Source organism: Pangasianodon hypophthalmus, chromosome 25 (genome assembly GCF_027358585.1).
Source record: "Pangasianodon hypophthalmus isolate fPanHyp1 chromosome 25, fPanHyp1.pri, whole genome shotgun sequence".
Classification (NCBI taxonomy): Eukaryota; Metazoa; Chordata; class Actinopteri; order Siluriformes; family Pangasiidae; genus Pangasianodon; species Pangasianodon hypophthalmus.
Genome location: NC_069734.1, coordinates 14,954,172 through 14,973,223, shown reverse-complemented (window position 1 = coordinate 14,973,223; position 19,052 = coordinate 14,954,172). Strand labels below are relative to the sequence as shown.

General features: G+C 37.6%; 2 protein-coding genes across 2 annotated transcripts in view; both read right to left on the bottom strand.

The window, feature by feature from the left end:
- Positions 1 to 4,146: 4,146 nt before the first annotated feature.
- On the bottom strand, positions 4,147 to 12,830 carry LOC113547441 (uncharacterized). Its single transcript, XM_026947784.3, has 5 exons — positions 12,524 to 12,830; positions 11,089 to 11,380; positions 7,306 to 7,428; positions 6,528 to 6,661; positions 4,147 to 5,345 (listed from the first exon to the last, which is right to left on the bottom strand). Exons 1-5 carry the CDS (start codon positions 12,530 to 12,532, stop codon positions 5,130 to 5,132), a joined length of 774 nt encoding a protein of 257 aa, XP_026803585.3. The 5' UTR covers positions 12,533 to 12,830; the 3' UTR covers positions 4,147 to 5,129.
- A 469-nt stretch (positions 12,831 to 13,299) lies between these two features.
- LOC117596034 (uncharacterized) overlaps positions 13,300 to 19,052 on the bottom strand; it is a 7,174-nt gene continuing 1,421 nt past the window's right edge. Inside the window, exons 4-8 of the mRNA XM_034299469.2 lie at positions 17,173 to 17,533; positions 17,002 to 17,054; positions 16,530 to 16,719; positions 15,832 to 15,971; positions 13,300 to 14,494 (exon numbers count right to left, since the gene is read on the bottom strand). Of these exons, the coding sequence (XP_034155360.1) occupies positions 14,273 to 14,494; positions 15,832 to 15,971; positions 16,530 to 16,719; positions 17,002 to 17,054; positions 17,173 to 17,533 (966 nt within the window). The 3' untranslated portion in view covers positions 13,300 to 14,272. The remainder of the gene's footprint in view (positions 14,495 to 15,831; positions 15,972 to 16,529; positions 16,720 to 17,001; positions 17,055 to 17,172; positions 17,534 to 19,052) is intronic.

Sequence of the window (19,052 nt, the reverse complement as noted above, 5' to 3'; positions counted from 1 at the left end):
ATATATATATATATATATATATATATATATAGTATATATACATATAGTTTTATTATGGTGCTTTAGGTTGGACTCCTCGAGAAAAGCACCAACCATAGAAAAAAATTATTATTATTATTATCATTATAATTATAATAATAATAATAATAATAATAATAATACAGTCAGATCCATAAATATTTGGACATTGATAAGGTTAAAGTTATTCTTATTTTAGCGTTCTACCACAGTATATAGGAATGGACCTTAAATAATGAATATGACTTTCAGCTTTTATTTGAGGGTATTTACATCCAAATCTTTTTATATGTGGTCCCCTTCTGTTTAAGGGACCAAAAGTACTTGGACAATTGGCTGCTCAGCTGTTCCATGGCCAAGTCTTTGTTATTCCCTCATTATTTTACTTATAAGGAAGCAGATAAAAGTTCTGGAGTTGATTTCTAGTGTGGCATTTGAATTTGGAATCTGTTGCTGTTAACTCTCAATATGAAGTTCAAAGAGCTGTCACTGCCAGGGTAATAAGACATTATTAGGCTGAACAATCAATAAAAATCCATCAGAGAGATAGCAAAAATATTAGGTGTGGCCAAATCAACTATTTGGTACATGCTTAAAGAGAAAGAAAGCACTGGTGAGCTCAGGAACACAAAAAGGACCAGAAGACCATGGAAACCAACTCTGGTGGATGACAGTTGAATTCTTCCCCTAATGAAGAAAACTTCCCCTTCACAACAGGTGGCCAGAACAATATCTATGTATATATGTCAAACCAACAATCAAAAGAAGACTTCAGAAGAGGAAATACAGACGGTGTACCACAAGACGTAAACAACTGGTAAGCCTCAAAAACAGGAAGACCACATTATAGTAAAAAAACTCCTTTGTGTCTATTGATGATGTAATTGCTTGCAAAGGTGGCAAGATGAATTCTGAAGTGTATAGACCTATATTATCTGCTCAGATTCATCCAAATGCTTCAAGATTTTTAAAGGCAAAGAAGTGGAATGTTCTGAAATGGCCAAGTCAGTCACCTGAATTGAAACCAACTGAGCTGCATTTCACTTGCTGAAGGCAAAACTGAAGGCAAAATGCCCCAAGAACAAACAGAAACTGATGACAGCTGCAGTAAATGATTGGCAGAGCATCACCAATGGAGAAACCCAGTGTCTTGTGATGTCTTTGGGTTCCACACTTCAGGAAGTCATTGACTGCAAAGGAGCTAAAATAACAATAAGAATAAAAAAATTACAATAACTTTGACAATGTCCAAATATTTATGTCCCTGACTGTATGCATGTGGCCATTATGAATAGTATAATATCAATAAAACTGTCCATGTTTCTTTTATAGAGTCCATGTGTTTATCAGTATGCTGCAGCAGTTAAGCCCACAATGTTAGCTCATACACGCAACAGTGCTTTAAACCAAATGTAAGGCATTTCTGAATGTTTGTCCACGATTTATAGTTTGTCTCAAGGAATGGAAGGACACTCAGTTGCAGGTGGACTAATGATCGAGAAGCCTCCTCTACCTGATCTGTACTCAAGACTGCCATTGCGGTGTCCAGGACTACTATACAAGGCAAGACTGGGTCTTAAGGGGGTTGAAACCAAGCCAAGATCAAATCCAAATGAAAATGAGACAATATTGAGACCAAAAATCAGTGGACCTAGGGTGGTGGGGGCTCCTGGGCTGAAATTTTTTACTGGGGCCATATATACTGATCAGCCATAACACTAAAACTACTGACAGCTGATGTAAATAACATTGATTATCTCATTACAATGGCACCTATCCAGGGGTGGGATATATATTGGGCAGCAAGTGATGTGTTGGAAGCAGGAAAAATGGGCAGTCATAAGGATCTGAGCAACTCTGACCAAATTGTGATGGCTAGATGACTAGGTCAGAGCATCTCCAAAATGGCAGGTGTTGTGGGGTGTTTTAGGTATGCTTAGTGTTTTAGTGGTTAGTACCTACCATAAGTGGTCCAAGGAAGGACAACCGGTGAACCGGTGAAAGGACCATGGATGCCCAAGGCTCATTGATGCTAGTGGGGAGCAAAGGTTAGCCCGTGTGTTTCTATTCCACAGAAGAGCTGCTGTAGCACAAATTGCTGAAAAAGTTAATGCTGGCTATGAAAGAAAGGTGTCAGAACACACAATGCATTGCAGCTTGCTACGTATGGGGCTGTGTAGGTGAGGACTGTCAGAGCACCCAAGCTGACCCCTGTCTACTGCTGAAAGTGCCTACAATGAACACGTGACCATCAGAACTGGACCATGGAGCAATGGAAGAAGGTATTATGACAATTACCTAGCTAATATCAAAAGCCCATATGACTGCTCTGCCTCTGCGTTCCGTCTCATTGTCAAAACTTAAAGCAATAAACACAAGACAAATATGTCAGACGTACAATAATAGTAATAATGAAAGCTCCAAGCAGCATTTCCGGGGGCCAAGTACCTAGACACACTGAACCACACATTCACAGACATGCTACAATTGTTGCCTAAGCAATCACAGGAAAGCAGAGCCATAACTTTAGGCAAAGGGATTCAAGAGTGATTTGTAGTTTCACTCATGATGTGCATGTTTTGACTACGGAGTGTGCTGGAATTCTCTGACTGGAGAAGGAAAGGTCTAGATGAGCAAATGGGCAGCAGGGTGGCATTGTAGCATTATTGTAGGAGGAGTAGTGAAAAAACAAAATCCAAGATGGTTGACAGGAAGTACACTTGAATTTCAGTTGTTGGTGTGCGTTCACTTCTGCATACTCCGGGGATTTATAGGAAAAATGAACTGTGAATTTATCACAAAATCTTCAAATGATATAAGGAAAAAATGAAAGTTGTTACAGTTCTTGACCACAAGGTGGGGCAGTCACAAAACTTCATCCAGGGCATGGCCCTAAAGATACTTATCAGGTTTCCTGATGATATGTAGATGCATTGGTGAGATACACACTCACATCCTGTTTTTTGCATTTGCCGGCACATTACAGGAGAACGGGTTTGAATATCAAAATTCCTTTTCTCAACTTTTGCTCAGACAGGTCTCAAGATCATGTGAGCCAAATGTGGTGAAGATTGGACAAAATTTGGAGGACAAAAATGGCAGTTAGATATTTGGCATTTTATTGTACCTTTTGACCAGTATGTGGTGCTATGAGAAACTTGTTGCGTAGCCTCAGGTCATGGTCCTGAAGATGCCTACCAAGTTTTGTGTCAGTGCACTTCCTGTTTGGCTGATTTGCATTCAGATTAGTTGGCCCATTACAGGCAAACCATTTGAAATATTCTTTGCAATAAAATTCTTTTGATTCTTTTTGATACTTTTGTGAAGCTTACTCTGAAGATGATGTGTGCCAAATTTGGTTATGATTGCACAAAATTTGTAGGAGGAGTAGCGAAAAAAATGTTTTTGACAAAATCCAAGATGGCGGAAAATCTAAATAATTGAAACAGAAATTGACATCATAGGGCATTGACCTTGTTTCAACCCAGGGAACCTTTAAATTTTGGACACATGGTTCAAAAGTTATGACAATAAATGTACTTTCAAATTAGGCCCAAATTTGACCTGATGGTGGATCTAGAACTTTGGCAGCACTTGGCCCAAATTTGTTCAGAATGTTTCTTAGACCCTCCCTAACGAGTGTGCCAAATTACATAACTTTTTACCAGACAGTTCTATGGGCTGCTATAGACACTCTAGCCAGAAGAAGAAGAAGCAGAAGAAGAAGAATAAGAAACATAGAATAACAATAGGGTGCCTATGCACCCTCGGTGCTTGGCCCCCTAACAGTAGGGTGCTTATGCACTTTTGGTGCTTGGCCCCCTAATAATTTGGGGGTCCCCTTTCACCCGGAACCCTGTTCTATGGCCCAGGTTAGCCTGTGCATAGCCCGGTCGGAAGGAATTACTTCTTGTCAAATACTGTACATTATTTTTATTACAATACAGACTAAGACCATATTTAGCGAGGCCAATGCCTGAGTATAATTACAAATGCCAGAAAGTTCAAGACAAGTCCAAGTCAATACAGAACAAGTCTTCAGACCAGACTCAAGTCTAAGATCTACTTATTTTTGAATGCTGTAAACATTACATATTACTGAATGGTCGAGTGGAATTCACACATGGATAATTACAAGATACTTTTAATAATACAATGGAAAACTGTAGCTTTTCAACAAAAGTTAAGCTGTGTAATATAGCTTGTTACACAGAACATAATTACAATTATAGTGACATCACACATTCATATGATGAACATTTAAAGAAATAGAAAACTGCAGATGGAACCAGTTCATTTAGTTGCTTAGTCTTTTTGGGCTCTAAGCCGAAAAAAAACAAAAAAACAAAAAGCCTCACATCTCAATTACCTGGATAATCCCTGTATATTCCTAGTATACTAGTATATTCCTATCAAATTTATATAAAATTTAATTTAATAAAAATCCTTATAGCATATGTTCCTATAATTTTACAGCATTTTAATCATCCCTATTAAACTTGAGAGCCCATTTCCAGATATACTGAACTACTGAACTCAATCAAGTACCAACTATGACTTGCTCAAACAGATTTTGTTTTCATGATCTGAACGCTGCAGATAACATTGACGGCCAAAATGTTACTGGAGACCCCATGCAATTATAGTATTACAGCGATTATAGTAAATTGAATAAATATTGAAATATTCACGAAATAATATTTTAATAGTATCAAAACAAATATCTCTTTCAGCACCAAAAATGATTGACTTTCAATTCAGAAAAAAACATTCTGAAAATTCCAACATGAAGCAAAAGTGAAGGATACACTCATGTAAGAACACTCATGTAAGAACAAAAAATATATTGAGAATTAATAAACTGAGGTATAAGGACTTTAAAAGAATACTGTGGGGAAATTTGTTTTCAGCATGGTTAACATTTTCAGTGAATGTTATTGGACAAATCACTGTCAAAGAGCAACCTACTACCAGTTTCTCTCTGCTTATGATTTACATCTGCTATATAATGATCAATATCTTATAACTGAATTTTCATTGCAATTCAATTGAATTTCACATCTCTTCATATGAACTCTAAATGGCAGGGCCTATTCGGATTACAGAAGTTGTTATAAAGCGATAATTCTGAAGGTATTTTCTTGGACATTTTCGTCTAGTCTAGTACATGCATACACCAAGTCAGATCCTGTGTGAATGAACCAACCACTGCATGCGGCTGACTCAAAGCGACACAAGTTGTCCTTCATAGTAGAGAGGAAGAAGACAAAAGGCCATGCGTTTTTGTCATTCTTACAGATAAACTTCAGTCCGTCTTGATCCCAGCACTGCAATATAAAATACAACACAGTAGGTGAGTTCGGTTGGCCGAACAATTTTTATAAACAGCTCATGCATACAGAACTATGAAGACTTTTACATGCAAGGATGCTAAGATCTATTGGAGAATTTAATAGTTTTTTAATTTCACAATTTTTTTACTGCACTTTTTTTATGATTTTGAAGTCATTTTGCCACTGTGCTGAAGCCTCTTGGATTGCATTTAAGATTAAATGAACATTTTGGCCAAAATTTAAACTTATCCCTTATAGCAAATATAGTCAATATGTTCAGTGTCTGACATTTGCTTCTTCAGCTTTGCACTGGTGTTAGAAGGCTGTTGCAGTTATGGCTTATATCGTCCAGTTTAGCATAGCACAAGCAGAATTGTGCTAAATAATTACTCAGGGACAGATATAGCATGTACGGAAGGCGGTGCAGTGCAAAACACAACTTGATGTGGCCACAAATTGCAGTCGCAATGCATCTGAAATTGATGTTCTTGTGTCACACTGTGTCTGAAGGTTCATCTTCATAGAATGCTACAAGGTCAATTCACAAACTTTGATATCACTTTGGGGTAGAAATCACTGATTTAACCATAAAGACACTCCACAGTCATCTAGCCACCAAAGCATGTGAGGCGAGCTGATCACCAGAGCAAACAATTCTCCCAGTTTTTTTTTTTTTTTTTTTTTTCCCCCAAAGTAATCACTACTAAAAAGACAGTTTTCAAACATCTTGCATAGGCTCACAGACACAACCTCACAATAACATTAATGCAGGGATGCTTACTGTGTTTGCCAATGCCTTGCTGATTTTACAACTATTTAACTTAAATTTAAAAAATGTAATGCAAATTATGCAATCTTTTTTTATTAGAAGGTAGAGCAAGATGCTCATGAAAAAGAACTCAGCCATAGACAAAACAAATCACTGGTCAAAAAATCTTTGTGTATGGTTTTACTGTGTATATGTATGGTTTAGAACAAAGGAAACAGTCAGATTGTATTGGTGAGCCGAGCCAAATGATGTGTATCAAAATCAAAGTCCTAGAAATTACATTCAAAGCATTTCATAGACTCGACCATAGATTGATTCCTTCTCTCCTATACACAGGAAAACCTAATACTTATTCGTACTAATACTTTTATTAAATACAAACGTACATAAAGTGGATTATGCCTTACCTCAACAGTGAGAACTGCTTTGTCATTCTTGTATATGCATTTCAGAAAACGATTTGTATCGCTAAAGTTTAATACGACAGGCCGACCTTTACGATCTTTTATGTCTGACTTGTAGTAGTGTATTGTCATCTCATCTAAAACACAGAAAACATGCAAAACTTAAAATATGTTATATAAACAGGAAAAGGAGAGTAAAAAAAACCCACAAAGGACAATGCATGATTTGTTAAAAGACATTCTATTATTCTGTGTTTAAGCCTGCAAGTACTAATCAGTGGCTAATTTTATTCATGGTTAAAAGAAAATCTACCAAACCTTATTTTTTGGCACTAATTAGACAAAACTGTAGACCAGATGTACATATTGTATGTCAGGAGGTGCTGCACAAAACTCAGCTTGATACAGCCACAAAGTACTCAATTGATTACTCACTGATTTCGGAAAATTGGCAATGTTAGGCAGGAAAAAAATTCTGTTGAATGTGATGAATTTCTTCGTTAAATGCTGCACTTTGCATTTTTCTGAAGTTGTTTTGCTCTGAATTTAAGATGTTTTGCATCATCCTTCCTCAAACGTACATGAATGAGGGAGAGAAGAGCACTTTATGTGCTGCTGCATACCCCCTGCTTAAATTGTGCATTTAGGCATGCACACCAGATTTGTATATAACACGGTTTTTCGCGCAAAATGTGATTTAAATACACCTAAAAACAAGTGCAAACAATGTAGTACATCAGTCCCTGTGTCTTTTAAATTTTGAATATGATCCGGTACTGACCAGATTTGGAGACATCCATGCACGCCTTTCTTCTTCTTGATGGGAAGATTTCAGGATGGATGATTGTTTGTCCTAAACTCTGGATCACAACCTGACGTCTTTCCTCTTGTTTGATAATAGAAACTGGGGGAGAAGAAAATCCCATGTTATCTCACAAAAAATGTCAATGCACATATTCAGTTACATGGAAAACAAATGCATGCAGAGATAAACTGGGTAAGTTTCACATATTTTTTGTGGAACAACATAAATACTGTTTAAAGGATATTTGTCTTTAATGAAATGTATTGTATTGCATTGTAACAGTTCAGACAGATTGTATGAAAGCTACCATACAAATATGTATGTTTAGTCCATATTTATTAAAGGAATCTTATCAACCACAAATTTACAAAATGTTATTGTTTGCGACCTGGTCAGAACCTTGTAACTTCTGACTGGGAATCAGGGATGCAGTTGTTCATTGCTTTAGCATGGCGTATTAGAGGTAACTGTTTTGGTTACCTTATACTTTGTTTTAGTTCCTTACTTTCTGGACCACCTGCATGGAAAATTTAGGGGAATTTCTGTGTGCTCTTTCCTTGCCATGTACAAGTATCAGTGTAACCTTGTGATCATAACCTTATGTGGGTAGCCTATAAAAGGATCCTGCTACGTCACATTTGTACTATTTCCCATTCTTGTTGTTCCCTGAGAAGTTGAGGAAGTGGATAAAAGACTTAAATATAGTTCCCTTACATGAGAAGTTTCAAAAGTTCACAGCAAGTTATGAATTAATCAAATTCTTATTCAATTGAATTCTTCACTTGTTGTGAATTCCCATGTATCTCAGGGCAGGATGGTGAGTTGTTGGATGCTGGATGATGGACAATGATCAGTACTCAAGCTGTTAGGCACTGGAGCACCTTTGACTGCAGTATATAAGTGAGGCTTGCAGACTATATGAATACCATTGATTATTCATTATCCTTTTTCTGATGCTATGTGGTTGCAGAAGTTGAGGTTGCTGTATAGATGCAGCAGGAACAGAGCTTGGCTGCCCGAAAGCAGAAGAGTGAGTGCTTTTAATGGTTGCTGGATTGCAAAGTGAGTTGCATAATACAAATGTGAGAGCTGTTAGTATCAAGGCAAGAGCATCTTGAAGAGCAGAATTCTGAGGAGCCTAGTATAGCTGCAGTATATATATATATATATATATATATATATATATATATATATATATATATATAGACAGTCAGGGAGCCCACCCTTGAGTGCTGAGAGCCTGCCATCAGAACATTGAGTATCAGAGCATAATGCAGGAGTGCAGCATAGAAGCAACAGCAAACATATTGCAGGATGGTATTAAGGCCGCATTAGGGAAATTAACTAGATTTTCCACTTGACATGGCTGTATGAATGAATAACCCAATAGAAATATGGGGTGGTACAGATGGTGGAGATCTAGCAATCATACTATTCCCGCAAAACACAGTTTTTAAATGAAGGTTTTTATTATTAAGGGAAAACAAAATCCAAAACTACATGTGTGAAAAAATGTTTGCCCCCTTAACCTAATGACTGGTTGGGCCACCCTTAGCAGCAACTACTGCAATCAAGCATTTGCGATAACTTGCAATGAGTCTGTGGAGGAATTTTGGTCCACTCATCTTTGCAGAATTGTTGTAATTCAGCCACATTGGAGGGTTTTCGAGCATGAACCGCCTTTTTAAGGTCATGCCATAGCATCTCAATAGGATTCAGGTCAGGACTTTGACTAGGCCACTCCAAAGTCTTCATTTTGTTTTTCTTCAGCCATTCAGAGGTGGACTTGCTGGTGTGTTTTGGATCATTGTCCTGCTGCAGAACCCAAGTTCGCTTCAGCTTGAGGTCACGAACAGATGGCCGGACATTCTCCTTCAGGATGTTTTGGTAGACAGCAGAATTCATGGTTCCATTTATCACAGCAAGTCTTCCAGGTCCTGAAGCAGCAAACCAGCCCCAGACCATCACACTACCACCACCATATTTTACTGTTGGTATGATATTCTTTTTCTGAAATGTGGTGTTACTTTTACGCCAGATGTAATGGGACAGACACCTTCCAAAAAGTTAAACTTTTGTCTCGTCAGTCCACAGAGTATTTTCCCAAAAGTCTTGGGGATCATAAAGATGTTTTCTGGCAAAACTGAGATGAGCCTTTATGTTCTTTTTGCTCAGCAGCGGTTTTCATCTTGGAACTCTGCCATGCAGACCATTTTTGCCCAGTCTCTTTCTTATGGCGGAGTCATGAACATTGACCTTAACTGAGCCAAGTGAGGCCTGCAGTTCTTTGTATGTTGTTGTGGGGCCTTTTATGACCTCTTGGATGAGTCGTCGCTGCGCTCTTGGGGTAATTTTGGTCGGCCGGCCACTCCTGGGAAGGTTCTCCACTGTTCCATGTTTTCACCATTTGTGGATAATGGCTCTCACTGTGGTTCGCTGGAGTCCCAAAGCTTTAGAAATGGCTTTATAACCTTTTCCAGACTGATAGATCTCAATTACTTTCTTTCTCATTTGTTTCTGAATTTCTTTGGATCTCGGCATGCTGTCTAGCTTTTGAGGATATTTTGGTCTACTTCACTTTGTCAGGCAGGTCCTATTTAAGTGATTTCCTGATTGCAAACAGGTGTGGCAGTAATCAGGCCTGAGTGTGGCCAGAGAAATTGAACTCAGGTGTGATAAACCACAGTTAAGTTATGTTTTAACAAGGGGGGCAAACACTTTTTCACACAGAGCCATGTAGTTTTGGATTTTGTTTTCCCTTAATAATAAAAAAACCTTCATTTAAAAACTGTGTTTTGTGTTTACTCATGTTATCTTTGACTAATATTTACATTTGTTTGATGATCTGAAACATTAAAGTGTGACAAACATGCAAAAAGATTGGAAATCACTTTTTCACACCACTGTACCATTGGCCACATTGGTGCTGCTGCACAAATCCAGAGCAATTAAACAATTTTTAATCAGGGCCAGATCAGGGTGTGACAGTGTTTCCAAAATATGATGCATCTGAAATGCCGAATATGAAAACACTGAAAATACAAATTCACTTACAGCTCATTATTGAGCACCACTTAAGCCAGGTGTCCACTTCACACTAAGAGGACTGCCACTTGGACATAATATCTACCATCGCCAGATTTTATAGATTGAATGTTGCACCCTATATGTTGAGCTGTGCTGAGTTTGAGTCACAGTTATTTTCAGTAAAATAGAGAGAATTCAGTACAACAGAGAACAATATCACATCTATGAGTGATCCTCATTCTCTCATGATCCGAGAAGCTGAGGAAGTGGATAAAAAAGACCTTGGACACTTGAGTTGATGATAATGGCCAGTTGACAAACATGACACCTATATAGACTACCTACCTGGGGTTATGATCACAAGGTGATAACTGTGCTATTTGTACTCAGCAATAAACAAGCACATGAGAATCTCTACTTATTCTGAGGGAAATCACCTGGTAGTTCCCGGACAGCATGGAGATTTAGAGCAAAACCAAAGTTTACTGAAACTAATCTTTATCATTAAATAGTAAAAAAAAAAAACCATCCTTCAAACCTTCTCAGGTAGATCACATTTTAATGGTTATGTATGTTCACTTCTACACTTCACTGGTAGTTTTCTTGAACATATAGGAAGGAATATTGTGGAACTCAATTTAATGCTCACCAATATGACTGAGCACTGTCATCACTGTACCACATGTTAAACAAACAAACAAAAAGTATGTGAATCTTTGCTTTAGGCCTTACCTGATGTAATCTCACACTGTTTGGTGTAGGTGCACCAAGTCATGCCATAGTTCTCGCTCCTAGACAACACTTCATCCACAGAACATTCGCCTTCTGTATTGCCCTCTGTACTGCCTTCTGTGCCACCTGTACTATATTCAGACTCTTTTAGTTTCTGTGGATCTTCTCCTTTTTCATCTAGAGACATGTCTCTAACCATAGCCATATGGAAGTGCAAGAAGTTGTTCTCCTTTTTGTTGTCAGACTCCAGACATTCATTATTTTTCTCATCCATACTCCACTGCTGTATAATCTGCAAACAGAAGAAGAAATGTACTGATTTAGGCTGATATCAGGTTCTAACATCTGTCATAGCTACAAGGGATAGTACAGGATCATGCTGTCAAATTTTTTAGACTATAATTAGCCAGGTGTTATATTATTCCTAAATGTATAGCCCATCTAGCACTGAGATCTTGTTGTACAGATAAGTACAGAGCAGCTTGTTGAGTTATAAAGCTAAATTATAAAATAAACGTTTGTCTTTATAAGTCTATGTGGAGTGTAAAAGAAATGGCACACATTCTGACTTTATTTCTTAATTTTTAGCTGATCAAAACTGCACAAATATCAGGTCATGTCACAACCACCCAATGCTCCCAATTTACCCTCAGCCTCCCGACAAAGCGCATGCTCATTTCCAAACATTTACAAGTTAATAATATTAACATTAACATTATCAATATTATTAATAAACTGTAATAATATATGTGTCTCTACCAGCAAAGAAAAGGAGCTTTGCCTATATGTAGTGTTTTGCCATGCTAAAAAAAAAAAGCTTCCTTAGTGGTTTTGTTGCCTGCCATCTTCCAAAGGATGCAAAGTCTTATACCTTAATTAAAGTAATTTTGGCACTTTGTGGGGATTTGTGTTTTGTATATTATTTCAGTTAGATAGGTAGAGAAGGATTAGACCTCCCAAATCAGCTGTTTTAGACAAGGGACAATATTTGCTTTTTGTCTGTTTACCTTATTTTACAAACAATTTTATTATAATTATTGTCAAAGCAGTTTATCCGACGCACACGTCTGCACAGGCCCCAAAGGGTTAACGGATCTAAATGCTAACACTTTAAACAGCATTAGAGACCCTAAGCTTGGCATCCAGACAAATTTCTCCACAAATTTGAGTTTCGGCTTGATTTATCATAAGGAGCTTTTCTATCATCCTACAGAATTACAGAACTTTCCTTAAAAAAAAAAAACAAAAAAACAGCAAAACATTTTCAGAGACACAAAATCGAATGATTAATAACAAACTTCCTGACCATCTTAAATTAAGTGAAGTAAACTGAGACTAAACTGATTCAGGATAGCTTTTCCTTAAACCATCTGAATAACGTCTACAGACAGCCAGATAGATACACAGAGACAGACACAGATGGACAGTACTCTACCTGTTCCATGTTGCTCTTCTGTAGTCTGTAATGGCTCTGGAAACAGTATAGGGGTGTGTGGTTTTATAGAGTCAATAGTGGGTTGAACATCTGCATTAGCGTTCATGTGATATGATCTGATTTCACTGGGTCGGTAACAAAAAAAGGGAAGTTTGTCTAGAAGCCAGAAAGTAACATGCGTAGTTAAAGGAAAGCTCTGGATGAATTGTTTAAGAATATGAGTCTGTGTATTATAGATGATTTATTCTTATAAGAACTGTATATTATAGATGATTTCTTCTTTATTCCTTCAGTTACAGTTGCTGTATTTTTATTTTTCTGTGCTCTCAACACAGACGATTAAGGTGCTTTTAATCAACGCTTAATTTTCGTAAGCATTTCAATTTTATAGAAACTCAGATAACTCATGTAGTCACAATGTGTCAAGAAACGCACAAGTCTCAGTGAGAAATGAAAAGGGAAGTGACCGTTAAAGGGAACATTAAGTCAAGCAAGTTTTATATTTCTGTTTTTGTGGCTTTATTCACAAGAAATTCCACTTATGTGGTTACTCTTATTTGGCCATTAGCATGGGTCCTTGGAGGACTAGTGTTTAGGCCACAGCGCACTAACCGCTGTGGGCCGGGAAACGTACCCGCATGCAACAGTGCGCTCTCAGTGCCATTCCCAGGAAAGAGGAACAACAAGATTTGGTCAGTAGCATGAGCAATTCTTTCTATCATAACTAATGCTGTTCAGGATTACCTTTTGCTTACTATCATTTGTAAAGACAACTGCAATGGCAAAACAATGTTCAGTTAAGTGCCATAAACACAGCTCCTAAGAAGAAAAGTAAACTAATGGAATTTAATTTAACTGGTGAACACTGCAAATCCTCCAACAAAGAAAGAGAGAAGTGTTAATAAGAAATGATAATCACAATCTAGCAGCTATAAATAATTATGTTTACATATGAACAGATGAAGGATGAAGGAAGAATACTGCCAACATACCTATACATTTTTATTGTGTGAAAGTCATAAAAAAAACATTAATATGTACAAAACTGCAGAATTAGCTAAATGAAATAATGATAGATGATTTCTCATGTATTGTGTGAATAGATGTAAATACTCAATAGCACTAAAGTATAAAACATTTTTCATTTATGCTATAATAACATCAAAAAATAATGACATTTAAGCATATTAGCACAAAAACAACAATTATATACTTGACATAAAATATTCTGGGAACACTGAATTCTTAAAACAATAACATTCAGAAATAATACAGAATAAATTTATACACAGTACATTTTTGCAGATGATGTAGCAAAGAAAAGCACTATAAAAAATGAATGTGAAAATGTAAAAATCAATAAATTGTGATATGATACATATTTACTTAATACTGCAATAGCAGTTAAAAGGTGCGTATCAGCTCTGAGTAAACATGGCCATTTAATGCTAATCAAAAATTAATTCATATGTCCAAATGTTTAACAGAATGCTAATGTGACTAATAATTACAAAATCAGGGATAATTATTATTAGCATTAGTGACATTTTAAATCAAGCGTGACTTTAATCTCAATGAGAGAAAAATGTAATTGGGTGGATTAATGTCAGATGGTAACTCAACACCGCTGTGTTTATGCTGATGATAATGAATCCATACATCTTATAAATTTGAATATCTTGCAAATATCGATCTTCCTTTTCATTTCAACCCAAGTTTATGGGTTAAAATATTTAAGAAATATTTTTATTAATTTCCTAAGTGGAGGATGATGTAGAAGTTACTTTCTGTGTAATTTGTTCCTTGGTCCACGCACACCAAGCCAGAAGGTTTCGTGTGGATGAACCAACCACTGTACGCAGCCGACTCAAAGCGACGGTGGTTGTCCTTTGTAGTTTTCAGGTAGAAGACAAAAGGCCATGTGCTCGGGTCATCCTTACAGATAGACTGCAGCTTGCTCTTCTCACAGGACTGAAACAGAAAACCAACACAACAGAACTTTGTAGCCCATTGGTTCTTATGTGAATACCAAGATCTCAGTCTATGTAATCTTGTGTTATAGTGTTGAATAATCTGGACTTCAGTTAATCTGTTGGTTCAGCATCCTCCATGGTTCTTCAGCAGTTGTCTTCATTCAGAACTGATGAAGGCCCTCAGATTGAATTAAATATGTCTTCAAGACTACGTGACATTCGGCATGACTTAAAATGTTTATACACTGTCTTGGAAGCTAGAGGTATGTGCATGATCGTTTTTTTAAATCCCACTTTTGGCCACTCTGGAAGGATACCTGCCCATCCCCACAGACACTCATGATCAATCCCACCCATTTCAGTAGACACTCTTGACCAATTCTGCCCATTCTCGCAGACAATCTTGACCAATCCCACACCCTCCGTGGACACTCTTGACCAATCCTGCCCATTGCTGCAGGCACACTTGAATAATCCCACCCACTTGTGCAAGCAAAAACTCTTGACCAATCCTGGCCATTCTTGCAGACAATCTTGACCAACCCTGCCCCCTCCGTAGACACTCTTGACCAATTATAGTAGCATCCTATAATGTGTCTATATGCTGATTGTATATGACCAATCCCGCCACCTCCTGCAGACACTCTTGACCAATCTCACCCATTCTCGCAGACACTCCTGACCAACCCTGCTCATTCTCACAGACATTCTTGACCAATACCACCCCTCCGTAAATACGTTGGGGCAATTATAGTAGTCTTCTAGGTATCTATATGCTGATTGTATATGACCAATCCCGCCACCTCCTGCAGACACTCTTGACCAATCTCACCCATTCTTGCAGACACTCTTGACCAATCCTGCTCATTCTCACAGACATTCTTGACCAATACCACAACCTCCGTACATACATCGGGCCAATTATAGTAATCTTCTAGGTGTCTATATGCTGACCAATCCCACCCATTGCAGCAGACACTCCTGACTTATCCTGCCCACTTGCGCAGACACTCTTGACCAATCCCGCCACCTCCTGCAGGCACTCTTGAACAATCTCACCCCTTCTCGCAGACAGTCTTCACCAATCCCGTGACCTTTGCAGACACTCTTACCCAATCTCACCCATTCTCACACAGACACTCTTGACCACTCATGACCTTCCAAGAAGTAGTCCAAAATCTTAACCACTGAGCTACCAGTGCCCTCAGCACCAATTTTTGTTGGGTTTCAGTCATGATGCACACCATCTCTGTATTTGTACTCTCAACTGTCACATGTTTTACAAATTTCCTTGTTTCACTACATTTTTGCATTCTCGAATGGATTATTTCTTACCTCAAGAGTCAAAGCTGGTCTGTCATTCTGACATATGCATTTAAGAAAGCTTGTTGAGCCACTGAAGTTCAAAACAACAGGAACACCTTTGTCGAAATCTTTTTCTGCATTTGATATGTAGTAGTAGATTGTGATATTTGCTGTAAGACAGGCAGTATGCATGCTTTAAATTTGGAGCTGGAGTTTGATATCATACAATAAAAAAGTATAAGCACTGTAAAATATATTAAAAAAAAATCACTAAAACTGTATGATTTGTTAAAATATTATATTTAATCCTAGCACAATTTCATGGACCTGAAAATCTACTAGAATTTACATGATATGACCAAAAGTATGTGGACACCTGACCATCACACCCATTTGTGGACCTTCCCCAAACTGTTGCCAAATATCTTGAAGCACATAATTGTCTAGAAAGTCTTTGTATGCTGTGGTATTAAGATTTTCCCTTTATTGGAACTAAGGGGCAGAGCCCAAACCTGTTCCAGCATGGACAATGCCCCTCTGCACAAATCGAGTTTTATAAAGAAAAAATATGCTTTGCAAGATAGGTGTGGAAGTCCTCAAGTGGCTTGGACAGAGTGTGTGGGTGTGATTAGTTAAGTGTCCATATACCTTGTATATGTACTTTCTACTTTCTACTTATACTTATTAGCCAGGCATCCTGGATGCTTAGAATTTGATTCTGTACTAACCTGTGGTGGGATTACTAATGCAAGCGCTTCGTCTTCTTGGATTGGGGATATTTTCAGGACTGATGGATTTTTGCAGTAAACTCTGGATCAAAACTTGACCTCTTTCAAAATTTTTTTTAATATATTCTCTGCAAACTGGAGAAACAGAAGCTGGATGACCACTATGGATACATAAACTGACACTAGAGGACTAGTCTTCTAGTCCTACTTTATATGCTGACTGTATATAAACTGTATCAACAAGTTTCAATACATTCAATAAATGCTGAAGTGTTGATGTGTTACTTATTTGAAAATGTTCTCAAATCACTTTTCAATATTGCAGGAAAAAGAAATCTCTTCACATTTTGGCATATGGAACAAAATGTACAACCATGCTTGTGGTTCTGGAGTTAACTAAATGTGTGTGAGTGAATGTTTTAAAGAATGTTTACAGAAGTGTGGAATGGCTGTGGCTATGTGGTGTGGCTACAAGAGTCCAGTCTTGCTGTGATTGGTTGTTTCTGTTAGGAGCTTCGGAGATCACTGATGTAATACACATCCTGAACAGAACTAAATGAATCACTGAGCATAGTCATCATTTTACTACAACGTGTTAAACATAAAAAAAAACGACTGCAAGAATCTTTGCTTTAGCCCTCACCTGATGTGATCTGACTCTGCTTACTGGCCATGACAATGTCATTGATGGTGCACCCTGTGCCGCCACAACTGCCGCATGGGTTTTGGGCATCGCATCCTCTTGCTTGCACAATTGCTATACTTGTGTTAGTCATAGACACAAGCAGAATTTCCTCATCAGTGAAGGACTCGCCTTCCATATTACTGCTCTCCCATTCAGACTCTTCTGGCACCTGTGGATTTTCTTCATCTTTATCCAGACATGCTTCTCTAACCATGGCCAGACTGAAGTTTAAAACTGTCCTTTCCTTGTGGTAGGGTCTCATGCCTTCAGACTCTGGGCATTTCTTCTCTGCCTCATCAATACTTGCCCGGTGCATGGTCTGCAAACACAAGAAAAAATGATATCCTCAACTGGATTGATAACAACAAGTGGTTACAATACAGTGAGGGAAAATAAGTATTTGAACACTTTCGTTTTTTTAGTTTTATTTAACATACTTCCAACAGTGCATAATTTTTTTTTACTTTGTGGGTGTAAATATGAACAATTTTTTTACTGTATTCATAAGCATAAAAAAGATTCGTATGGAAACAGTAATCAGACACCATATTAAAAAAATAATATATATGTTAAGGTTACATGGAAATAAATCAAGTTATAGGTAGAAATGCTGTAAAAAATGCAGTCATATTAAAAGAAGTTGCTATTGGTTAGGAAGATTTCCCACAACAAGTAGCAATCATGGTGCAGGAGTTCCTAAAGTTCTCAGGGAAAACAACGTTTCTCCAGGACCAAGGTGCTACATAAGACGACACAGAACAACACAGAACTACAAGGGACTACATAATTTATACATAAAGTGCAAACATGTGCAGACAGCACAAGACAGTACAGTGACTACTGGGACAGACAATGGACACAGTAAGTCCCAGTGCAGCGCCAACCAGTACACAGTTCTGTTAAAAAGTGAACCTAGCGAGAATAGTGCAAATAGTACAAGAGTACAATACAAGTAGCTGAAAATGGAAAATGCCACAGAGCCCCAGCAAAGAACTTCCTGTCAGTACAACTGGATTGTTAATATGCAGGTGGAACCTCATGGAACCACAACAAATCATCCCCAAACAAGTGTGCCAGGCAAGATTTCACAACATTCTCTCAGATAAGGAAGGTAAGAAAGAATCCAGCAGTCACTTGAAAAGAGTTGCAGGATGACCTGAAAGCAGCTGGAACAACAGTAACACAGAGACCAATAAGCAATAAGCAATGAACTGTGCCACAATCATCTCCCTTCCTAACACCAAAGCCAAACTCCTCTGATAAAGAAGAAGCACAGAGATACACAGCTAAAAGCATTTAGACAAATCAGAACTCTATTTGGAACAATATACTCTCGTCAAATGAAACAAAAATAGAACTCGTTTGCAATAATTCAGCTTGTCATGTTTGGAGAAAGATGGGTTGCCCATATGATTCCGAGAACACCATACACCCTGTGAAGTATGGAGATGGGAACATCATGATATGGGGCTGCTGCTTGGCAAATCGTACTGGGGCATTACACATCATCGAAGGAAACATGAATGGAGTGATGTATGGGGACATATTAGAGGAGAAATAAATCATATCATATCTAATAGAAATCGATATCATCAATAATTCCAACAGACATTATAAGTAGAATAATATAAGAACGTAACAAACTACATATACGTTCATTACAGTACTTAAGCACATGGTTCATGTAACAGTACTTTTTTGATTATAAGAAAATCTTAGTACTTTTGCTTGAGTGAAAAAAAATCCAACTTGATCGCCATTACACATTTAATTAATTTTGAACACTTCATACATTGACTCAAGTGAAGTGTGTAACAATAATACTTTTACTCAAGTCA